Genomic DNA, 17,112 nt, shown 5'->3' with positions numbered 1-17,112 from the left:
GGTGACCGATGTTAGCGGAGGATTTGCCTTCAACAGTTTTTTATTGGCAGTCAAAGACTTAACCGTTTGTTTTATTAGTAAACATTTGAGAATATTCTTATTTTTTTTAAATCAGAACGGTACAAAATGAAAACTTAAAATAGACGATTTTTCATAGTAGCAACTTGAACACAAGATAAAATAGGTACGTAAGTACTAAGGAAATATAAACTTCGTGCAGATAGATAGTTTTATTTGATTTATGTCATGTACAGATCTTCTTTCTGGCGGTGCCCCAAATAATATTGTTGTCTGTCCTACTTTGAGATTGTGCTTATACACTAGCGTAAGAATTGAAGTGCGTTCGATTACTGACCGTTGGAATAACGCGTTTAAATTGGCTAATGAATTATTTCGTAACTATCTGTTAACCAGAGCTGCGGAGTACCTAGCGGGTTTACCGGGACTCCCGCTCGAAAAGCAGAAGAAGTAATAGAGTGATTTTTAGTCAATAAGAGTCTTACACACCATCTCGCCTTAGGAATGGCGAGAGAAGTCATTAATGATATTCCCCCTTAAGAAAAGCATCCGTTAAGACAAGGCTAGGTTTTAATAAATTAGGTGCAATTAATACCTAATAAATTGAGTTTAGCACATATTTGTACGATCCGTTTTAAACATTCTAAATTATACCTTATTTCTCTCTCATTGTTGGACTTTTACTAATAACAATCATTTGTACAAAATCAAAATGTCCCAAAAAATATTTCCACATTAATACCAAAACGTAATAAGAGCGGCTTAACCACAACACAAAATTGACCCTTACCACTATAACTTAAAGTCGATATCCAATCAATCTCAATTTAAGATAACCTTAAGGATCAGATTGATCGGTTATCCGAAGCGGTTCTTCACCCGACCTTAGCTGCCATCCATCCTGCTTAACCCCGAAATTAAAGCAAGTTTCAAAGATTTATTTATTTACTACAATGTCACTCTGACCCAAATTGGGGATTAAGGGGGATTTGGTGATGTATCACAGTAATTAGTGGGGATTTTCGAGTTTTACAAGTTATTTTGAAACAGTATCGAGGGATTTCAGGGGTTCCATTGATTGATAAGATATTCGTGTTTCGTGATTACATTAATTAAGATTGTTTATTTTATTTTAAATTAGAGATTTTGTCTTTGACGAATTAATGATAGTATTTTATTATGCCTGTTATTTTCTGAAAGGATGGCAGAGACATATAATTATAATTATATACTAGCTTTTGCCCGCGACTTCGTTCGCGTGAAATAGTGACTTCCGGCAAATTTTTGGTTTTAACCACATAGTTCCCGATCTCGCGGGATCTCTTCAAAAATGAGATGTGGAAGATATTCCAGGGAACTCTTCAAAAATCAACATAATGAGCTCTGCGTTTGAATTTAATAGATGTATACTCACTTAGGGCATTGAAAAAATAGTTTAAAAACGGACTTAAACTAACTTAAAACTAAAGAAAGCTACGAATTACGAATTTATAACAATTAAAAAAGAAACTATATTACAACCTATCCTCTATGCTATAATAACCAAGCTTAAACTAAATAATTTAAAAGAAACGACTTAAATCTAATCTAATTAATTTATAAATTAGACTTACAATTTTATTAAAAAAACTAACTACAGTAACTACTAATAATCGGCATTTTCTTTGTACTAAAAGTTTAATTATATTGATATTATTTTTTTCATACCTTTTTACTATTTATTTACTTTTTTTCGATGAATTAAAACAATAACATGAACCAAAGTCGTGTAACGATCGACATAGAATTATCTATACTCCGTTAGAGCATTTTCTTTGTACTAAATGTTTTATTATATTGATATTATTTTTTTCATACCTTTTTACTATTTATTTACTTTTTTTCGATGAATTAAAACAATAACATGAACCGAAGTCGTGTAACGATCAACATAGAATTATTTATAAATAATTTATTTCTTATTTTTATTTTTTGATTTTTGAAATCAAAATATATCTATGTCCTTTCTAAGGTTCTAAACTATATCTGTACCAAATTTCAACCAAATCCGCCAAATAGTTGCGGAGATTAATGGTATAGGCATAGAATGTTCGACGTGATTCTTTAATTTGACATAACTTTTTTATTTATGAACCGATTGACATGAAACAAACACTAAATGTAAATTTAAGCATCCCACAATATATTCGTGAAAACCGCATCCAACTCGGATCAGCCGTTTCTGAGATTAGCGCGCATAGACAAACAGACAAAAAAAAAGTTAATTACATTTTTGGGTTCGACATCGACATAACAATAACCCCTGCTATTTTTTTTATTTTTATTTTCAATGTACAGACAGCACTTTTCTACGATTTTATTATATGTATAGAAGATATAGATTGTTTTTTTATGAAATTTGGTACAGACATGGTATGAGCTGACTAGAGTGATAGGATATAGTTTTATACCACGGGAAGTCGGGCGAAGCCCAGAAACTAACATCAAATAATCTTAGAAAGTACCAATCGCCACACATTCTATGATGGTAAGCACTAACTAACAATATTTAGGTCTCACTGAATATTTAAATAAAAAATAAACTTAGTCCTAAAACAATAAATCTTATTCTAGTCTCCAAATAAATCTAAGTCATTCCTACTACATTTGAGTAAAGCCTTTCATACCAATCTCTCGGGACATCGCGACACTTAAACATAGATCTGACACTGACAGCTGACACTCGCTGACACCTCGTGTCAAGAGAGTTTAGTTTTAGAGTGTTGACGTCTGCCATACTTAGCTTAAATTAAGTTACAACTAAGTTTACATTGTAGTTTTGACTTAAGATGCGGGTTTAGGAAACAGTAGTTCAAAATCTCCAGTTCCATTTCTAGTTTGGGTTAAGTTGATATTTTGTCAAGAATTTGAGGTTGTTTTATTTTTGGTGTAGTTTTCTATAGCAAGCAAACAAGCCTTAATGTCGCAATAGACTCCCTCTACTAGATGGGACTCATAAAATAACTGACGACTGAAATATTAGTGTATATTTTATTTATCATTTTTAGAATAAATTCAGGGTTATGTTATTTAATAGCAACCATAGATAAACATAGCATAGTTGTGCATCACCGTTTAACTTTCGGGATATAAAAATGCAATATTATTAAGTTATTAATTCAATAAAGAATTCTTGCCATCACCTATCTAAAACAACACAACTAAGACCTGCAATATTTACCAATAAAGTCGTTCATTAATGGGATGTAAGCGACGCTATTTCCCTGGCATGCTTCCAAATCACGGCTTGCAGTTGAGACCACTGTTAATTGAGTGAGATATTGCCACTTAACTACATAGACAACCAATACGTGTTTGAAATCATCATCACCATATTACTAATATCAGCTACAAGACGTCCACTGCCTCACATCGGCCTCCTGTAAGAAAGTGACCTGCATCCAGTGGCTTTTTGCAACTTTGGAGAGAACAACGAATGGAGTTTTTTGCGCGTTCGTCTCAATTCGAAGCTACTAGCTTCACTGATGAACAGACTGACATACTTCATTTCTTTATTTGTTGACGTTTCAAAAGTACCTATTTATGGTTTTATTAGAATAAATGATTTGACTTTGCCTTTGACTTTAACTAAATAATAATTTTAAAGAATCCACGTACCTAATATAAAAAAATACCAAAAATCACTTACATATCAGATCAATAACAATAAACAAAAAAAAAGCAAAAAAGTAAACTCTTAAACTAACAAACAAAAAACATATGAAACTCAAACAAAACTAAGTTGAGTGACGCTGACAACGTGACAACACAAGTTTAGCGGAGTTGCTGACAACTGTCAACTGTGATAACAGATGACGGTGGAATGCCTCCGGGAATGACTCGCTATCGGATTCCTATCGGTTCAGAGTTCGAACCATAAAACCTTACTTTTCGATGTCCCATAAAAATGAATGGAGTTTTGATGAGGTTCATATGTTCAATTTTTGTGTGTAACATGTTTTTTATTGGCGTTTATATGCGAATAAAAATTTATTATAATTATAAAGATATCTAATCTGTGTTGTTATGTTTGTTGGTTGATTATTCTGATGATTAGTTAGTTAGGTATTTTGGCCCTTCAAGTCAAGAGCTAATTGCTTGCTTTTGGACAGGCGAGTTCCATCATAAAGTAGAAAGACAAAAACGACGAAACTTGTCGAGTTCTTCGTCTAGTTACGTGAATAAGCCAAAAAACGTAATAATTAGGTAATCCCTCAATGACTTTTCAATCGGATCATTGACAGCTGGACAGCGTTCTGATTAGCCGGTGCGAACAAACCAACCAATCAGAGAACCGCTCTCGTTTCGTTTGTCCAGCTAAAGTTAAAAGTAAAAAAACCTCTTACTATGGGTAAAAATAGTCCAAAAAATATTGTAGTACGACTAAACCAACTTCAATATTTATAAGTTTCAAAACAGGAATCGTGTCGTAACATCAAAAACGCATTTTTAACCTAATTTTATATTTGGGTTGCCATTTCCCGGTTCTGATATACCCTACTTGCATATTTTATTAATACCGTCTTCAAATACTTGGGGATATGGTTACTTTTATGGTGTGTTTCCAGAATGCTCTCAAATAGGGACATTTTTGAACCCTTTCTAAATGTTATTATTGGGGTTTTTCATATCGCTATTGGTTTTATTTAGTTAAAAGGTAGTTCAACACGTATACGTGTATGAATAGTGTCTTTACTCGAATCCGAAAGACAATTCTATAATTGAAGAACAAAAATCTTAACTTAATAGTAAATTACCTGATTCAAACTTAGGTGTCAAAATCTAGATCTAGATTAATGTGATCGCAACCATTTATTGATTGAACGAATGGTAAAGGGAAAATCCGTGGGGAAACCTGGACATAACATTTCTAACTATAAGTTTGAAATCGCCATTCCGACTTGAGCAAGCATTGCTTAATGTTTTTATGGCATGACACCCAGACCTGAATGAATCATGTATTTGTGGATCACACAAGAAGTTGCTCCTTGCGGGAATCGAAGACGCTACTCGTTGCGCGGCAGCCAGAGTTGCCAAGCCACCGCACCAACCGTGCAGCCTATCCTGTCTGTTTATTTTATGCCCCTTTATTTATTTCTATTGTTAAACATGTGTATATAGTGTGTGTCAGTGGTTACACTGCAATTAGTGTGTTGTTGAAAGGCCCATAGCTTTTATTACCACGTTCGTAGAACAATAGCTCATAACCACAATACTTAGTTGTTACGCTCAAGGTCACAGCTTCAAACCTGTAATTTCTGTGAAACCTTTTTGTACATTAATTTGTGTCGTATAATGTCAGATTTCATATCTACAGTTTGTTGTATGAAACAATTTTGTTGTTTTATAATTACAATATTATGTAAACTGTTGGTTGGAACTTACATAGGTTTCAATGGTAAGGACTTGCACGGTTGTCACACATCAGTTTTCTTTTTCAAATATTGTCTGGACTTTAAAAGAGACGATCTCTGAATTTGTTTTAGTATTTCTTCTCAGAGTACTCTTTTAGGAAATGCCGATCTCATCTAGATTTTTTTATAGTAATTTTAACGTGTTTAAGGGCTCTTTTGTAGCCTATTCACAAAAATAAATTCATTGTTTCATTGATCCTGAGGCCTGAAAATTTTCATGAATACTATATTAAGTACTACTCTCAAATGTTTAATTAATAAATTTAATTAATAAATTAATAATTTATTTAAAAAAAAATATTTAATTTATTTATTTAAACCACACATACATAACCACAAGCCTGTCTCCCATAGGGGTTGGTAGAGACTATGGAATGTAAATCGTTACGTTGCATACCAACCTCTTTCTCCTCTGCCAAATTAAAAGTACCCTTAGTACTTTTAATACGGGTGAATCTGTGCGGATGTAGCTACTTAGTTATAATAAGCATTAGGTGTTCCTATAGTCAAACATTCTATCGCATTTACTAACGGTAGAGAGAAAGGGATGAACGATAAAAGTCTTTGTAAGAAAACTCTTTGAAAATTGAAGATTTGAACCGGTTTAATGCGGATCATACTGGATTTACTGTGCTAACTTTAGGCAAACTCTTTTATATTAGAAAATGATATAGTACCCGTAATGCCTCTCTTATATAAGCGAAGTCACTGTGAAATTTCGCAGGAAATAAGAACGTAATACCAAAGTAATAAAGCAGTTTATCGCTTGAAAATAAAAGTTCGGTAGTTTGGAAATAATGTTCCTTGTTATTTTTTACAAGTACCTTACTTTTATTTTTTAACTTTATTATAATTTGATTATTATACTTGTGATAAATGAAATAATAAATACATACATTGAATTGGCATTTATTTACCCAAAATTAATATGCGGCGTGAATTAGACTCTATCCAAGTTTCAACCTATATCTTGTAGGGTATCTAACATGTTTTGTTTCAGATGTTCCTGAGATTATTACCAACAAACAATCTAACTATTACACTGACATCAGCCATTACAGTTTTACCCAGAATGTTAATTGTTGTATATAAATGTTGCTGAAGGTCTTGGCAAATGCTTTAAATGTTCGCAGTGCTCTTTACACCACTCCAGTCATCAGTATTAACAGGACCAATGATACTAGTGACTGTGATACTTGATCGAATCCTATTGGACCTTGTGTTTTATTCAAACGTGCCGATTGGTTGAATTTTTTGTGCGTTATTTTTGATGAATCGTTCTAAATTGAAACTTATTTTATCATCTGTAGGTGTTGTTTTTAATTGTAGAGATGTAAGTTTAACTTTATATTCTTCAGCACTGATTTAAGTATGTTTGTCAATTAAAGCGCACAATTTCTTGTCCAAATTTTTTTCTTGAATTTTGGAATTTCTTTCACAATGGATTGTAAAGAGTCACTTAAGTGTTGGTTGCAAACTATCTCTATTGCTTCCCTCTGGCGGTATGACAATTCGAGTTCACTGTTTTTCCCAATTTTTCTATTTACACAAATGAACGAATTTGCTTGCATTTAATTGTTATGTGTTTTGGAGTTGAACTTGATTTTTGAGACCATTTACTATTTTTATTATTCGGAGACCGTTTACTGGACATGATTCAATTCATGTACATGTTTGAGATTTTTTTGATGACATTATCATTAAAAATTTTTAGTCTGTTCAACAGAACTTAGAAAAATACCGTGGAAACATTCCATCGATATCCAGAATACCCACTGACTCTCTCTTTATTGTTCTTGATGATGAATTTACTTTGTACTGGTCTTAAACAATCAAGTTTGACTCCTATATCTGTGCATAAACATTTGACTAACTGTTTCTTGTGTGCTCGACCAATAAGATTAGAAATGCTGCACGATCTGTCTCCTTCCTTCCAACGCTATGCACATAGATGCACCAATGAGCTGTTTAGATGGCAAAGTTAATTTAGTCGTAAACAAAATTTGTATTGATAATGTTGATGATAAGTTGCTGTTTGATGTTAGAAAATAGTTTTTAAATGAGGTAGTTAAGGCTTAAGATACTAATGATAAAGAGAGAGAAAATCCAATTGTGGGGCAACGTACTCAATACTTTATTCTTGATTTGCATTCCATATGTTATACAAAAGGAAAAAAAGGAAAAAGAAAAAGATATATTAAAGATGAATTAGTTGTCGTAATAAAGCTGCAAAGAGTTCTGCAAAAGAGGAAATTATAAAAAGCAATTCCGCTGAAATATATCCGGAAGATTATAAAAACAATATTCACAAATAAATGTGGCAAGTTAACGAGGGTAAAGCACCGATTATCAGTACTTTAGGAAAAGATAAAAAAGAAAATTTAAATAAAAAATTGTTAGCCATTGCAGTACATCACCCCAGTGTGACAATTACGCGGCTTTGTGAATACATTAAAGTTATAATAAAAGGTAATAAAAAACACGACAAAGAATTTGATGGAACTCATAAAAAGTATGTTATATAGGAATTTATTCGTGGCCAACGTTATCGCAATAAAAATGAAAATAAACGTGAAACGATAGAAAAAACAAAAGAGAGGGTTAATGAGAATAATAAGAATTATAAGAGACTTTTCTTTTGTAAAATGATATTTCAATGTCAAACTCATAATTCTCAAGAAGTCTATAGAAGAATTTCAATTCAAAACTTCAATCATTTTTACACGTCTATTTAGAAGTATCATTAACAATACAGCATTAAAATGTCAAAAACTTTTCGATTAACAACAAAGAATAATGGACTATAAATGCACAAGGCATTAAAGTCCGAATTCACGTCGAAACAGCAATTTATCAGAACAACTTTGAAATTGTTATTAAAGGAAATGATACTATTGGCGTTGTCGCGATTGTTGTGCAGACAACAGCAGGTGAACTTACTCTACTTCTTTCATTGGACTTTCGACTTTATGCCATAACGAATAAAGTTGAAAATGCAATAAAGAAAGGAGCAGGTTCATCTGCTTGTGGACAATGTACAGTCCAGCAAACAGCTTGTTCAATCAGCACATCAATCTTCTTGGTCGTTGTGACAAAAGCTGTGTGTGCTAGTGTATAGGAACTACTGTTTCTTCTTGCAGGCTCGGAGCGCTAGCACCAGTAGCTTTAGGAGTGTAAGTCAGGTAATGAAAAGTAATGCTTGATCACGCCTGTCCATTTTCAAAATATTGAGCATTTGATTTTGATCTCGTTCGTTTTCGTCGGCAATGGTTTTTATGTTCGGTTCTGGTTTTATCCGGTTATGTGTGATTGGAGTTTATTATTTTGTTTACTTTTTTTTTTTGGTTTTTCGTTATTTACAGTTTTTGGTTTGTGGATTTATTTTAGAATAATTATTTGGTACCTACAATATTATTTTTATCTTTGTAGGTATTCATGAGTTTCAGAGTTTTCTTACATTTTTTAATAAATCAAACTAATTTTTATTTCATTTCAATAAAGTTAATATTATTATCAGAGATTTTCTTTTCTAAGTAATTTTGTTGGTTTTTTTTTCGAAAATTCTGATCACACAATTTACGTTTCGAAAAATCATTGCCAAAATTATTCTGTCATGAGTCATACGCGTTATGAGATGTAGTTTGTTTTAGCAGTAGCCCATCTTCGTTCATCAGCGTAGAATCAAACCTGCGAACGGTAAGTGGCGACACTTCACGACACACACAACCATTGTAGAATTTTTATTACCAATCAACTTTCAATAGAATCAACGATCATCCAGAGGTGGGGAGAAGAATATTTCGTCTGTTGAAGAGGACTTAAAGGAAACTATAATATAAATACTGAATTTTCAATACAATTTCGTAAGTTACAAAACAAACTAAAAATTACTATAATTAAATATTAAATTTTATAATTAAAAGTAATATATGCTCAGATTAACGATCTCTGACACTGTAAAAAACTAAACTAAAACTAGTCCAAGTGAATATGCATATTTTAAGCAATTGGTGCAATTTTGAATTTTATGAAAAACAAAAATCTTTAATTATTTTAATGACCACTTCTCAAATAAGTAAAAAGTAAAAGATTACTATCGTTTTTGAACTGAACTGAAGAATATGATATGATGAATATATCACTATATCTTATATGACAATCTATCAAAAGCATTAGACAAGTCAAAGAAGGATAATTGATTTAAATCTTTGTTGCCATAAAGGAACCGTAATGAAATCAAGAACCAACTTCAATCGAGCATCTCAATAAACCAATCAGCTAATAATTTGGAACACTAAATAAGAGATTTAACTGAAAACGCTGAAATCTAAGTATTACAAAGAAATTCCATTGCTATAATGGGATCGAATCAATCTCAATCTTTCAAGATTCGTAAGAAGATTTACGATTTCTAAATTGCTTTGCAAAAGAAGATGGATACTCTTCCATATTTATTGGACCCCAATTGTAAATAGATATACTATGGCAAATGATTACTCAATACCCTAATAAACTACAAATTAAAATAAGCTCAACTAATTATTCTAAGAGACTATATTATTCTAACATTATTCCTAATCTAAGATATTATCAGGAGGCTGCGCGACGTCGCCTCGTCTGGGCACGCTGCTCATGATGAAGAGTAACACACCCAAATAAACAGACAGGTCAATCTAAAAATTAAAACTGTTAAACATATCAAATTAATATCTCTTTTTTAGGGTTCCGTAGCCAAATGGCAAAAAACGGAACCCTGATAGATTCGTCATGTCTGTCTGTCCGTTCGTCCGTATGTCACAGCCATTTATATTATACTAAGACAGTTGTCTACAATTCCCGTCCATTAAGTTGGATAAACACAAATATTCCATTAAGTACATGGTTTCTAATCCAAGATCCTGGCTGTCCTTGGACCCTAAACTTTTGATGGCAAAATGTTTTCAAATAATCCGGAACCTTAATAGAAGTACATAGGGAAGTATTTTGAACAAACCAATTTGATTATGGAGAGTTCTGTTATTTCTCCTGCTCTATAAGAGTATAGGAACTAAAAGTTTGTCAATGACAAGCTTAAGGATGCTTTTTGGATAGCTTCCCTATTCTCAGTCATACATAGTTATGTTTATCAAAATATCAATACATGCGTTTACTCAAGCTGCGCATCTTCCTCGCAGCCACATAGTTTAGTATCGGCGGAAACAGTCACATAGTTTCACATCTTAGCTATTACATCTTCGTAGCATAGCTACATAGCATATCTCTGGTGAAAAAGCACCCTGAGTTTCGTATTGTAAACTAATAAGTATTAGATGACGTCTTTTAATCGTTGGAGATATAAGCAGAGGTACACATCTACAATGCAAGATCCACTTCTCATCAGTTGTTTTATATTATACTAGCTACTTTCGCGCGGTTTCACCCGCTCTGCTTGGCTCCTATTGGTCATAGCGTGATGTTTTATAGCCTATAGCCTTCCTCGATAAATGCACTATTCAACACAAAAACAATTATTCAAATCGGACCAGTAGTTCCGGAGATTAGCGCGTTCAAACAAACAAACAAACAAACAAACAAACTCTTCAGCTTTATAATATTAGTATAGATTTCCAAATCTTTACCGGTTTACCAGGACTCCGATTCAAATAGCAGGCAGTGACTCAAAAAGCTGGAGTAGGAACGGGGTGGTTATTGGTCAATAAGAGTCTGACACTCCTCTCGCCCCGCCTAAAGCGGAAGAAGCAATCAGATGATTTACTCCTCTTAAAAAAGTCCTTGTATTATTACTGAAAAAAAAGTCCCGAAAAGAACCCAATAATATTTCGTCTGATCCGAGACTCATCTCCACGTAACACCTGCGACCTTTTGGTCTAGATTTTATAGGCATGTAATATACTATTCATAAATAAATAAATAATAAATGTTACCTACATATTTATAAAGATATTTCCCGAGGTAAATAGCTTTAACTTTATTATGTAAATTTTGTATATCTCCCCCATTATAATGTAGGTGGTTGTATCATCTTTCTGTTGCTAGGGGCTTGACAATATCGTTGTATTATGCGAGACATCGTTGTTAATGCGCAGGTGGGTTTTGTAGGTGATAGGTACTTATTATTGAGTGTAATTTTATTGGTTTGTATTTCTTTAGCTGAGAGAGAAAGAGAGAGAGTGTTATATGTGGCATTGTATTTCTTTAGCTGAGAAGGAGACAGTAATTATATGAGGTTATAATGTTTGTTGTGATATTATTTTATTACAAGGGAATATATAGCAGGAATAAGCCAAGTCGACTTAATTTTTTTTTTATGGAATAAGCCGGTAAAAGAGCAGACGGATTTTCTGATGGTAAGCAATTGCCGCTGACCATAGACATCCGAAACACCAGAGGCGTTTCAAGTGCGTTGCCGGCCTTTTGGGGATAGGGTGGTTGGGGAATCGGGGATTCGGAAGGGGCGTAATTGGGCCTCTGGTAACCTCACTCATACACAACGCAAGCATTATTTCACGTCGGTTTTCTGTAACGCCGTGGTCCATTCAATCCCAAACCCATTCGTGCGGAAGCATGGCTCTCTCTCACTTAAAGCTTAAACTGAAGTTCTTGTTAATAAAAGTACTTTTTTAAATCAGTTACCTAATTAAAAAGACATTTAGCTACATCACACCCACCGAAAAGATACGCGCATGGCTAGTACCGGGACAATCACACCGGTATTACAAATGGCGTTCGCAACGATTTCACAAAGTCCTGTGACCTACAAACCTATTTTCGCCTTCGGAGTGTGAAATTCTCAGCTGCGAAGCGACAGAAACTATGATAATTATTCCGAATCACTTTCCATTCAACTCTGATTCGAATCGAGTGTTATATCGATATTAAAATGATCGAGTGATTTGAGAAAAACGTTAGATTTTGTTTCTGTGTATGTGTATTATGTAGTTGGTGATACACGATGACAAATTAGATCTTAATTATGTAAATGGTTATATGTTTTTTTTCATTTACTTCAATAAATTAATGAGGATGCCCATGGACACTCGAAACACCAGAGGCGTTTTTTTATCGAATAAGTCGATAGGCAAGCAGACGGTTCACCTGATGGTAAGAAATCACCGCCGCCCATGTACAACTGAAACTCCAGAGACGTTACAAGTGCGTTGCCGGCCTATAGGGGGTTAGAAATTTAAGGGATGATGCGAAATCGGGGATTTTGAATGGGGGTTATTTTGCTTCCAGTAACCTCACTCACACGACGAAACACAACGCAAGCATGTTATCGGTTTCACGTCGTCGGTATGAGGCCGCAGTATCCCTCTGGTCGAGCCGGCCCATTCGTGCCGAAGCATAGCTTCACACTTAAAGCTTCTTTATCAGTCTACAAAGTAAAACTGCCACGGAGTCTGGAAATGTGCCCGATATATGGTAATAGGCTCACCACCTATTACATGGGACTTACAACATAAATTGTGACAAGTGGGTGTACATTGTACTGTGGCAATCCGTGCCATAATATGCACTTCTGCCTACAACTTCGGAGATAAAAGGCGTGACGATATAATAAAAGTCCCTGACGTCAGTAACATATATTAATTCTCCCCAAACGTCTCCATTCTTAGTTCCCCCCACATAGGAACATATAATAAATACTTTATTTCGCAACCTGTGTGCTTAGGACAGTTTTGTTTACACCGAGATATTTATGAAGGTTGTCCCTCCGATTAAAGGACCTGTTCCAACAAGATTGTTAGCGTCTCAAAGATATATGAGGCCCTCTATATAGGGCCATGTAGTACATAAGGCTTAAGATTGTTTTATTTGGTATACAACTACGTATTGTGGTTTCTTTCTCTGTATTTTTGGCTTTGAAAACTGGTTTCTCGGTCTCAAGTGACCATAAAATATGTAGCTATGCTTATGTCTAAAATATATTATGTAGCTATGCTTGTATGTTAGCAGAAACGTAACATAAAATCGCGTCTTTCAATTTCCAACCTCAATATTTCCGGAGTTGCGGATAACCTAGCGGGTTTACCGGGGCTCCGGCTCGAATAACAGGTGGTTTTTAGTCAGTAAGAGTCTGACACTCTCTATCGCCGCGCCCAAGGCGGAAGAAGTAATTGGATGATTTTCCCCTCTCAAAAAAAAACCTCCTCTATTCACCAGTTTTGATAAAAATCCATATAATGCAACTCTTGTGGTACTAAGACTGTCCATAGATGGCGCTAATCACATAATTATGTAGTAATGTTAGATTTTGTCTATTCAATAAAATCTAACATTGTAGGACTACTTTTAAAAATTCACTGTAGAACAAAATAAAATACAATTTGAAAACAATATTATAGACTTAAATGATATCTGTACATTACCTAAAGCAGAATTCATGGGACATTCACCTTTAAATATTTACTTTAAGTACCCTTAAGTACCAAATAATAGTTTTTCCAGTATAAATAGGTAGTTGAAGTGTAGTAATGTTTTTTCAGGTGAAATGGGTCTTTCAGTGCTTTTATGTTGGTGCTTACTGTAAGCCTAGGGGTGTAAGGGAAGCTAGGTTTCAAACGCGGTTTGCCTAGCCCTAAGGTCTTAGGGTTGGTAAAAGAGAATATATTTTCCTTGTGATGACTTAGTACCTTAGGCCGTGTGTAGGGCAAAGCTAAATGTAAATTGTTTTTCAGTTGGTTAGCATTTTACTGTATTTCACTGATGTTGGTAGTCAATACAATCTAAGTATCTAAGGATTAGTCTATTCTTTATGAGGTTTTGTTTTTGGGATGATTTTATACATATATTTTCAAAGAATATAATTATGTGTAATCAAAATCAAGAAAAAATTGATCTTGCAATCAGAATATAATGTAGTTAGTAAACTAACAAATACAATATTTTAGTTTCAATTATAATATTCAATTACATTGTTATATTCGTATCATCACACCTTCTATCGGCACGAAGGGGTAGGCAGAGGTAGCCACTGTAGAAATGTACACCCACTTTTCACCATTTAAGTTATAATTCTCATATAATAGGGGTGAACCTATTGCCATATAACGGGCACAATTTCAGACTCCGTGTACTACTGATAAAATTTCTAAAAACCGAAAAATACCCATTAATGCTTTACCCGACCCGTGGATCGGTTATGGGACTTTGTTACAATATTCTATTGATTCTTATAATTTAAAACTGGGATAGAAGAAAACCCAAAAGTCAAAACCCAATTCTTAACAAGGATGTCGCAACATCATTATAAAAAATACATATTCTAACTTATCAAATGAAAAAAACTTCTCACATACAGAAAAACGGGCCCAAATTATATACGAAAATGAATTCAGCAAAAATCCACCAAATGATTATTAGGTACCTCATAACTTCAACAATAATATCAAACGGGACCCTACGACACGACACATTAATTTCTTTTCCTCGCAAATCGGACAAAAGCCCTCTCAAGTGAGAGGGAGAGGGTCTTAATTAACACATGAAAGAAGCCGCCAAAGCTGAGACCTTGTAAAAGAAGTACTGTTGTTGTTACTTTAAGAATTTACGAATGTATTGTGTGAGGGACTTGAGAGGAAGTTGTTGGTGTGACAATTATCACGAATGGGGGGTTTGCTCTCATCTTTGATGTAATTTTTGTGATAATTTTCTGGGCTTTTCTTGTTATAAGTCGGCACAATCTAAGAGTTCCGTTTTTTTAAAAGGGTAAAATCATCCAATATCTTCGTGTCGAGATAGAGTGTCAGACTCTCACTGACTAAAAACCACTCTATTCCTTCTCCTGCTTTTTTAGCCGGAGCTCAATAAACCCGCTAGGTAATCCGCAGCTACGGATTAATGGATAAGTTTTGAGCATTAATCACCACACTTGCTCAATACAGGTTGGCGATTTCAAACTTATAATTAGAAATTATAAGCTCCTAATGTTTTCCTTCACCGTTTGTCAGTGGTATCTAAGTAATCTATAATTATATTAAAAATAATACATATAACTCGGAAAGAGTCACATTGGTACTTGCCGTTGGCAGATTTCGAACGCGCATCCTCGTGCATAATAAGCGGGCGTTTTAAACCCACCACGACAATCTTTGATCATGTAACGCTAAAAAAGCGATAAGCTACAGCTAGAAAACCTATGTTTCACGTGGATTAGTCGTAAAATATGCTCCTTTGAACCGAACGTGTCGTATACACGTGTCCTAAAATATTTTTCGGTTACAAAATATGCTTTATGTGACAATATTTTACCTAAGCTCAGGTGCGACATTCAGTATAAAACGATACTGTTGTTGTAACAAATATCTTGCACCTGGACTATTCAGAGCTGTTAAAACCAGTTTACCATGGTCTCGCTTTATATGATTTTTCCGTATATACCACGGTCAGTTTATCCTGGTTATGTAACTTGATGTGTAGTCGTGTATATGCAGAGTTTATAGTTGTTTGTGGGTTTTTATGACTAAATGTGTACATTGGGAAGTATCGTTAGCCATTTCCTTACTTCTAAAAGGTGAAAGAGGTGTAGTATATTAGATACAACACCAATTTTTTACGCTAATTAATTAGGTGTCATTAGCTGACCGTGACGGTCCATTGCTACGAAGAGTCACTTTTTACTTTATTCTTATTTTTTTTAAAGTTGCCACATATTGGGATTTTCTCCTGTGTCGTGGGTGCGTTTCTTAACATACAAGGTCACAGGCACATGAGGTCGTGCCGTCAAGTACTTATCTACCATATATTATTCTAATATTTTTAATGGAAATAAAACAAATAGAAAAGCTAAAATATATTATTTATTAACATATAACATAACTCAGAGATAGATAAGGCCGCACTCCTGACTTCTAATCGCCGCTAATCGCCAGTCATCATCGCCATGAATTCTGAAACAGTTAACGTTAAGATCTTTAGCTTCTGATAAACCAGATAAAATACTGAGACAATTTACTACCTAGAAGAACCTGTCTAGAAGACTATCTAGAAGAAGATTTGAACTCAATCACACTTTAATATTATAAATGTGAAAGTTTGTTTGTTTGGATATTTGTCTGTCAATCATGTTGAAACTACTGAACGGATTTTGATGAAATTTGGTGAAGAGACATGGTATATATAAGCTGACTTCGATGATAGGATTCATCCCACGGGAACACGGGCAATGCCATTGGCAGAAAAGTACCTGGCCTCTCTGCAGTCGTGTCGGTCTGCCGTCCCATTAGGTTTAAAGCGTGCACCTGTGCTTAACTACACACTTGTGCACTTAAACATTTTTTGCGTATTGGGCTAGTTTAGTTAAGGATAGGGAGATCTTTATTCAGGATATAGAGAGACTTTTAATTCTTATCTCTTCATAAGGAACAGCGTTTAGCATTGCTTACCATCAAAGTCCACGGTGCCTGAAGCATCAGTGTCGATCTCGGCGATCATTTCGTTCAGCTGGTCTGGTGTGAGCTGCTCGTCCAGGGCTGCCAGGATCTCTCGCAGACTCGACGTGGGGATGTAGCCATTGCCTGGAATCATCAACATTTTAGAGTGATTAAATGGAATTTGTTTTTTTTTTTTGGCTTTTGTCATGGTGTTTGGTGAATATCAGTATTTCTGAATTAAGTAAAAAGTTGCGCGACTTCGCCGCGTC

The 17,112-nt window shown here is 34.4% G+C and overlaps 2 protein-coding genes across 6 annotated transcripts in view; one reads left to right on the top strand and one right to left on the bottom strand.

The window, feature by feature from the left end:
* The window catches only part of LOC118268877 (calmodulin-A), a 222,845-nt gene that overhangs the window by 157,356 nt on the left and 48,377 nt on the right, over positions 1-17,112 (top strand). For 2 of the 4 annotated variants that reach the window (XM_035583659.2, XM_050700581.1), the window contains one exon: positions 8,612-8,653. The exons of the other annotated variants lie outside the window; for them this stretch is intronic. In XM_035583659.2, coding sequence (XP_035439552.1) covers positions 8,612-8,653 — 42 coding nt within the window. The remainder of the gene's footprint in view (positions 1-8,611; positions 8,654-17,112) is intronic. 4 annotated transcript variants of the gene reach the window in all.
* Positions 1-17,112, bottom strand: part of LOC118268878 (troponin C-like) — a 266,651-nt gene that overhangs the window by 230,090 nt on the left and 19,449 nt on the right. Inside the window, exons 5-6 of one of the 2 annotated variants that reach the window (XM_050700637.1) lie at positions 16,856-16,987; positions 16,319-16,360 (exon numbers count right to left, since the gene is read on the bottom strand). In XM_050700637.1, the coding sequence (XP_050556594.1) occupies positions 16,332-16,360; positions 16,856-16,987 (161 nt within the window). In that variant the 3' untranslated portion in view covers positions 16,319-16,331. Of the gene's footprint in view, positions 1-16,252; positions 16,361-16,855; positions 16,988-17,112 lie in introns of those variants that run through there. The other variant, XM_035583667.2, reaches the window with a different exon arrangement.

Source organism: Spodoptera frugiperda, chromosome 2, assembly GCF_023101765.2.
Source record: "Spodoptera frugiperda isolate SF20-4 chromosome 2, AGI-APGP_CSIRO_Sfru_2.0, whole genome shotgun sequence".
In the NCBI taxonomy this organism is placed as follows: domain Eukaryota; kingdom Metazoa; phylum Arthropoda; class Insecta; order Lepidoptera; family Noctuidae; genus Spodoptera; species Spodoptera frugiperda.
The sequence above is the reverse complement of the archived record's forward strand: the minus strand, read 5'-3'. Positions and strand labels throughout refer to the sequence as shown.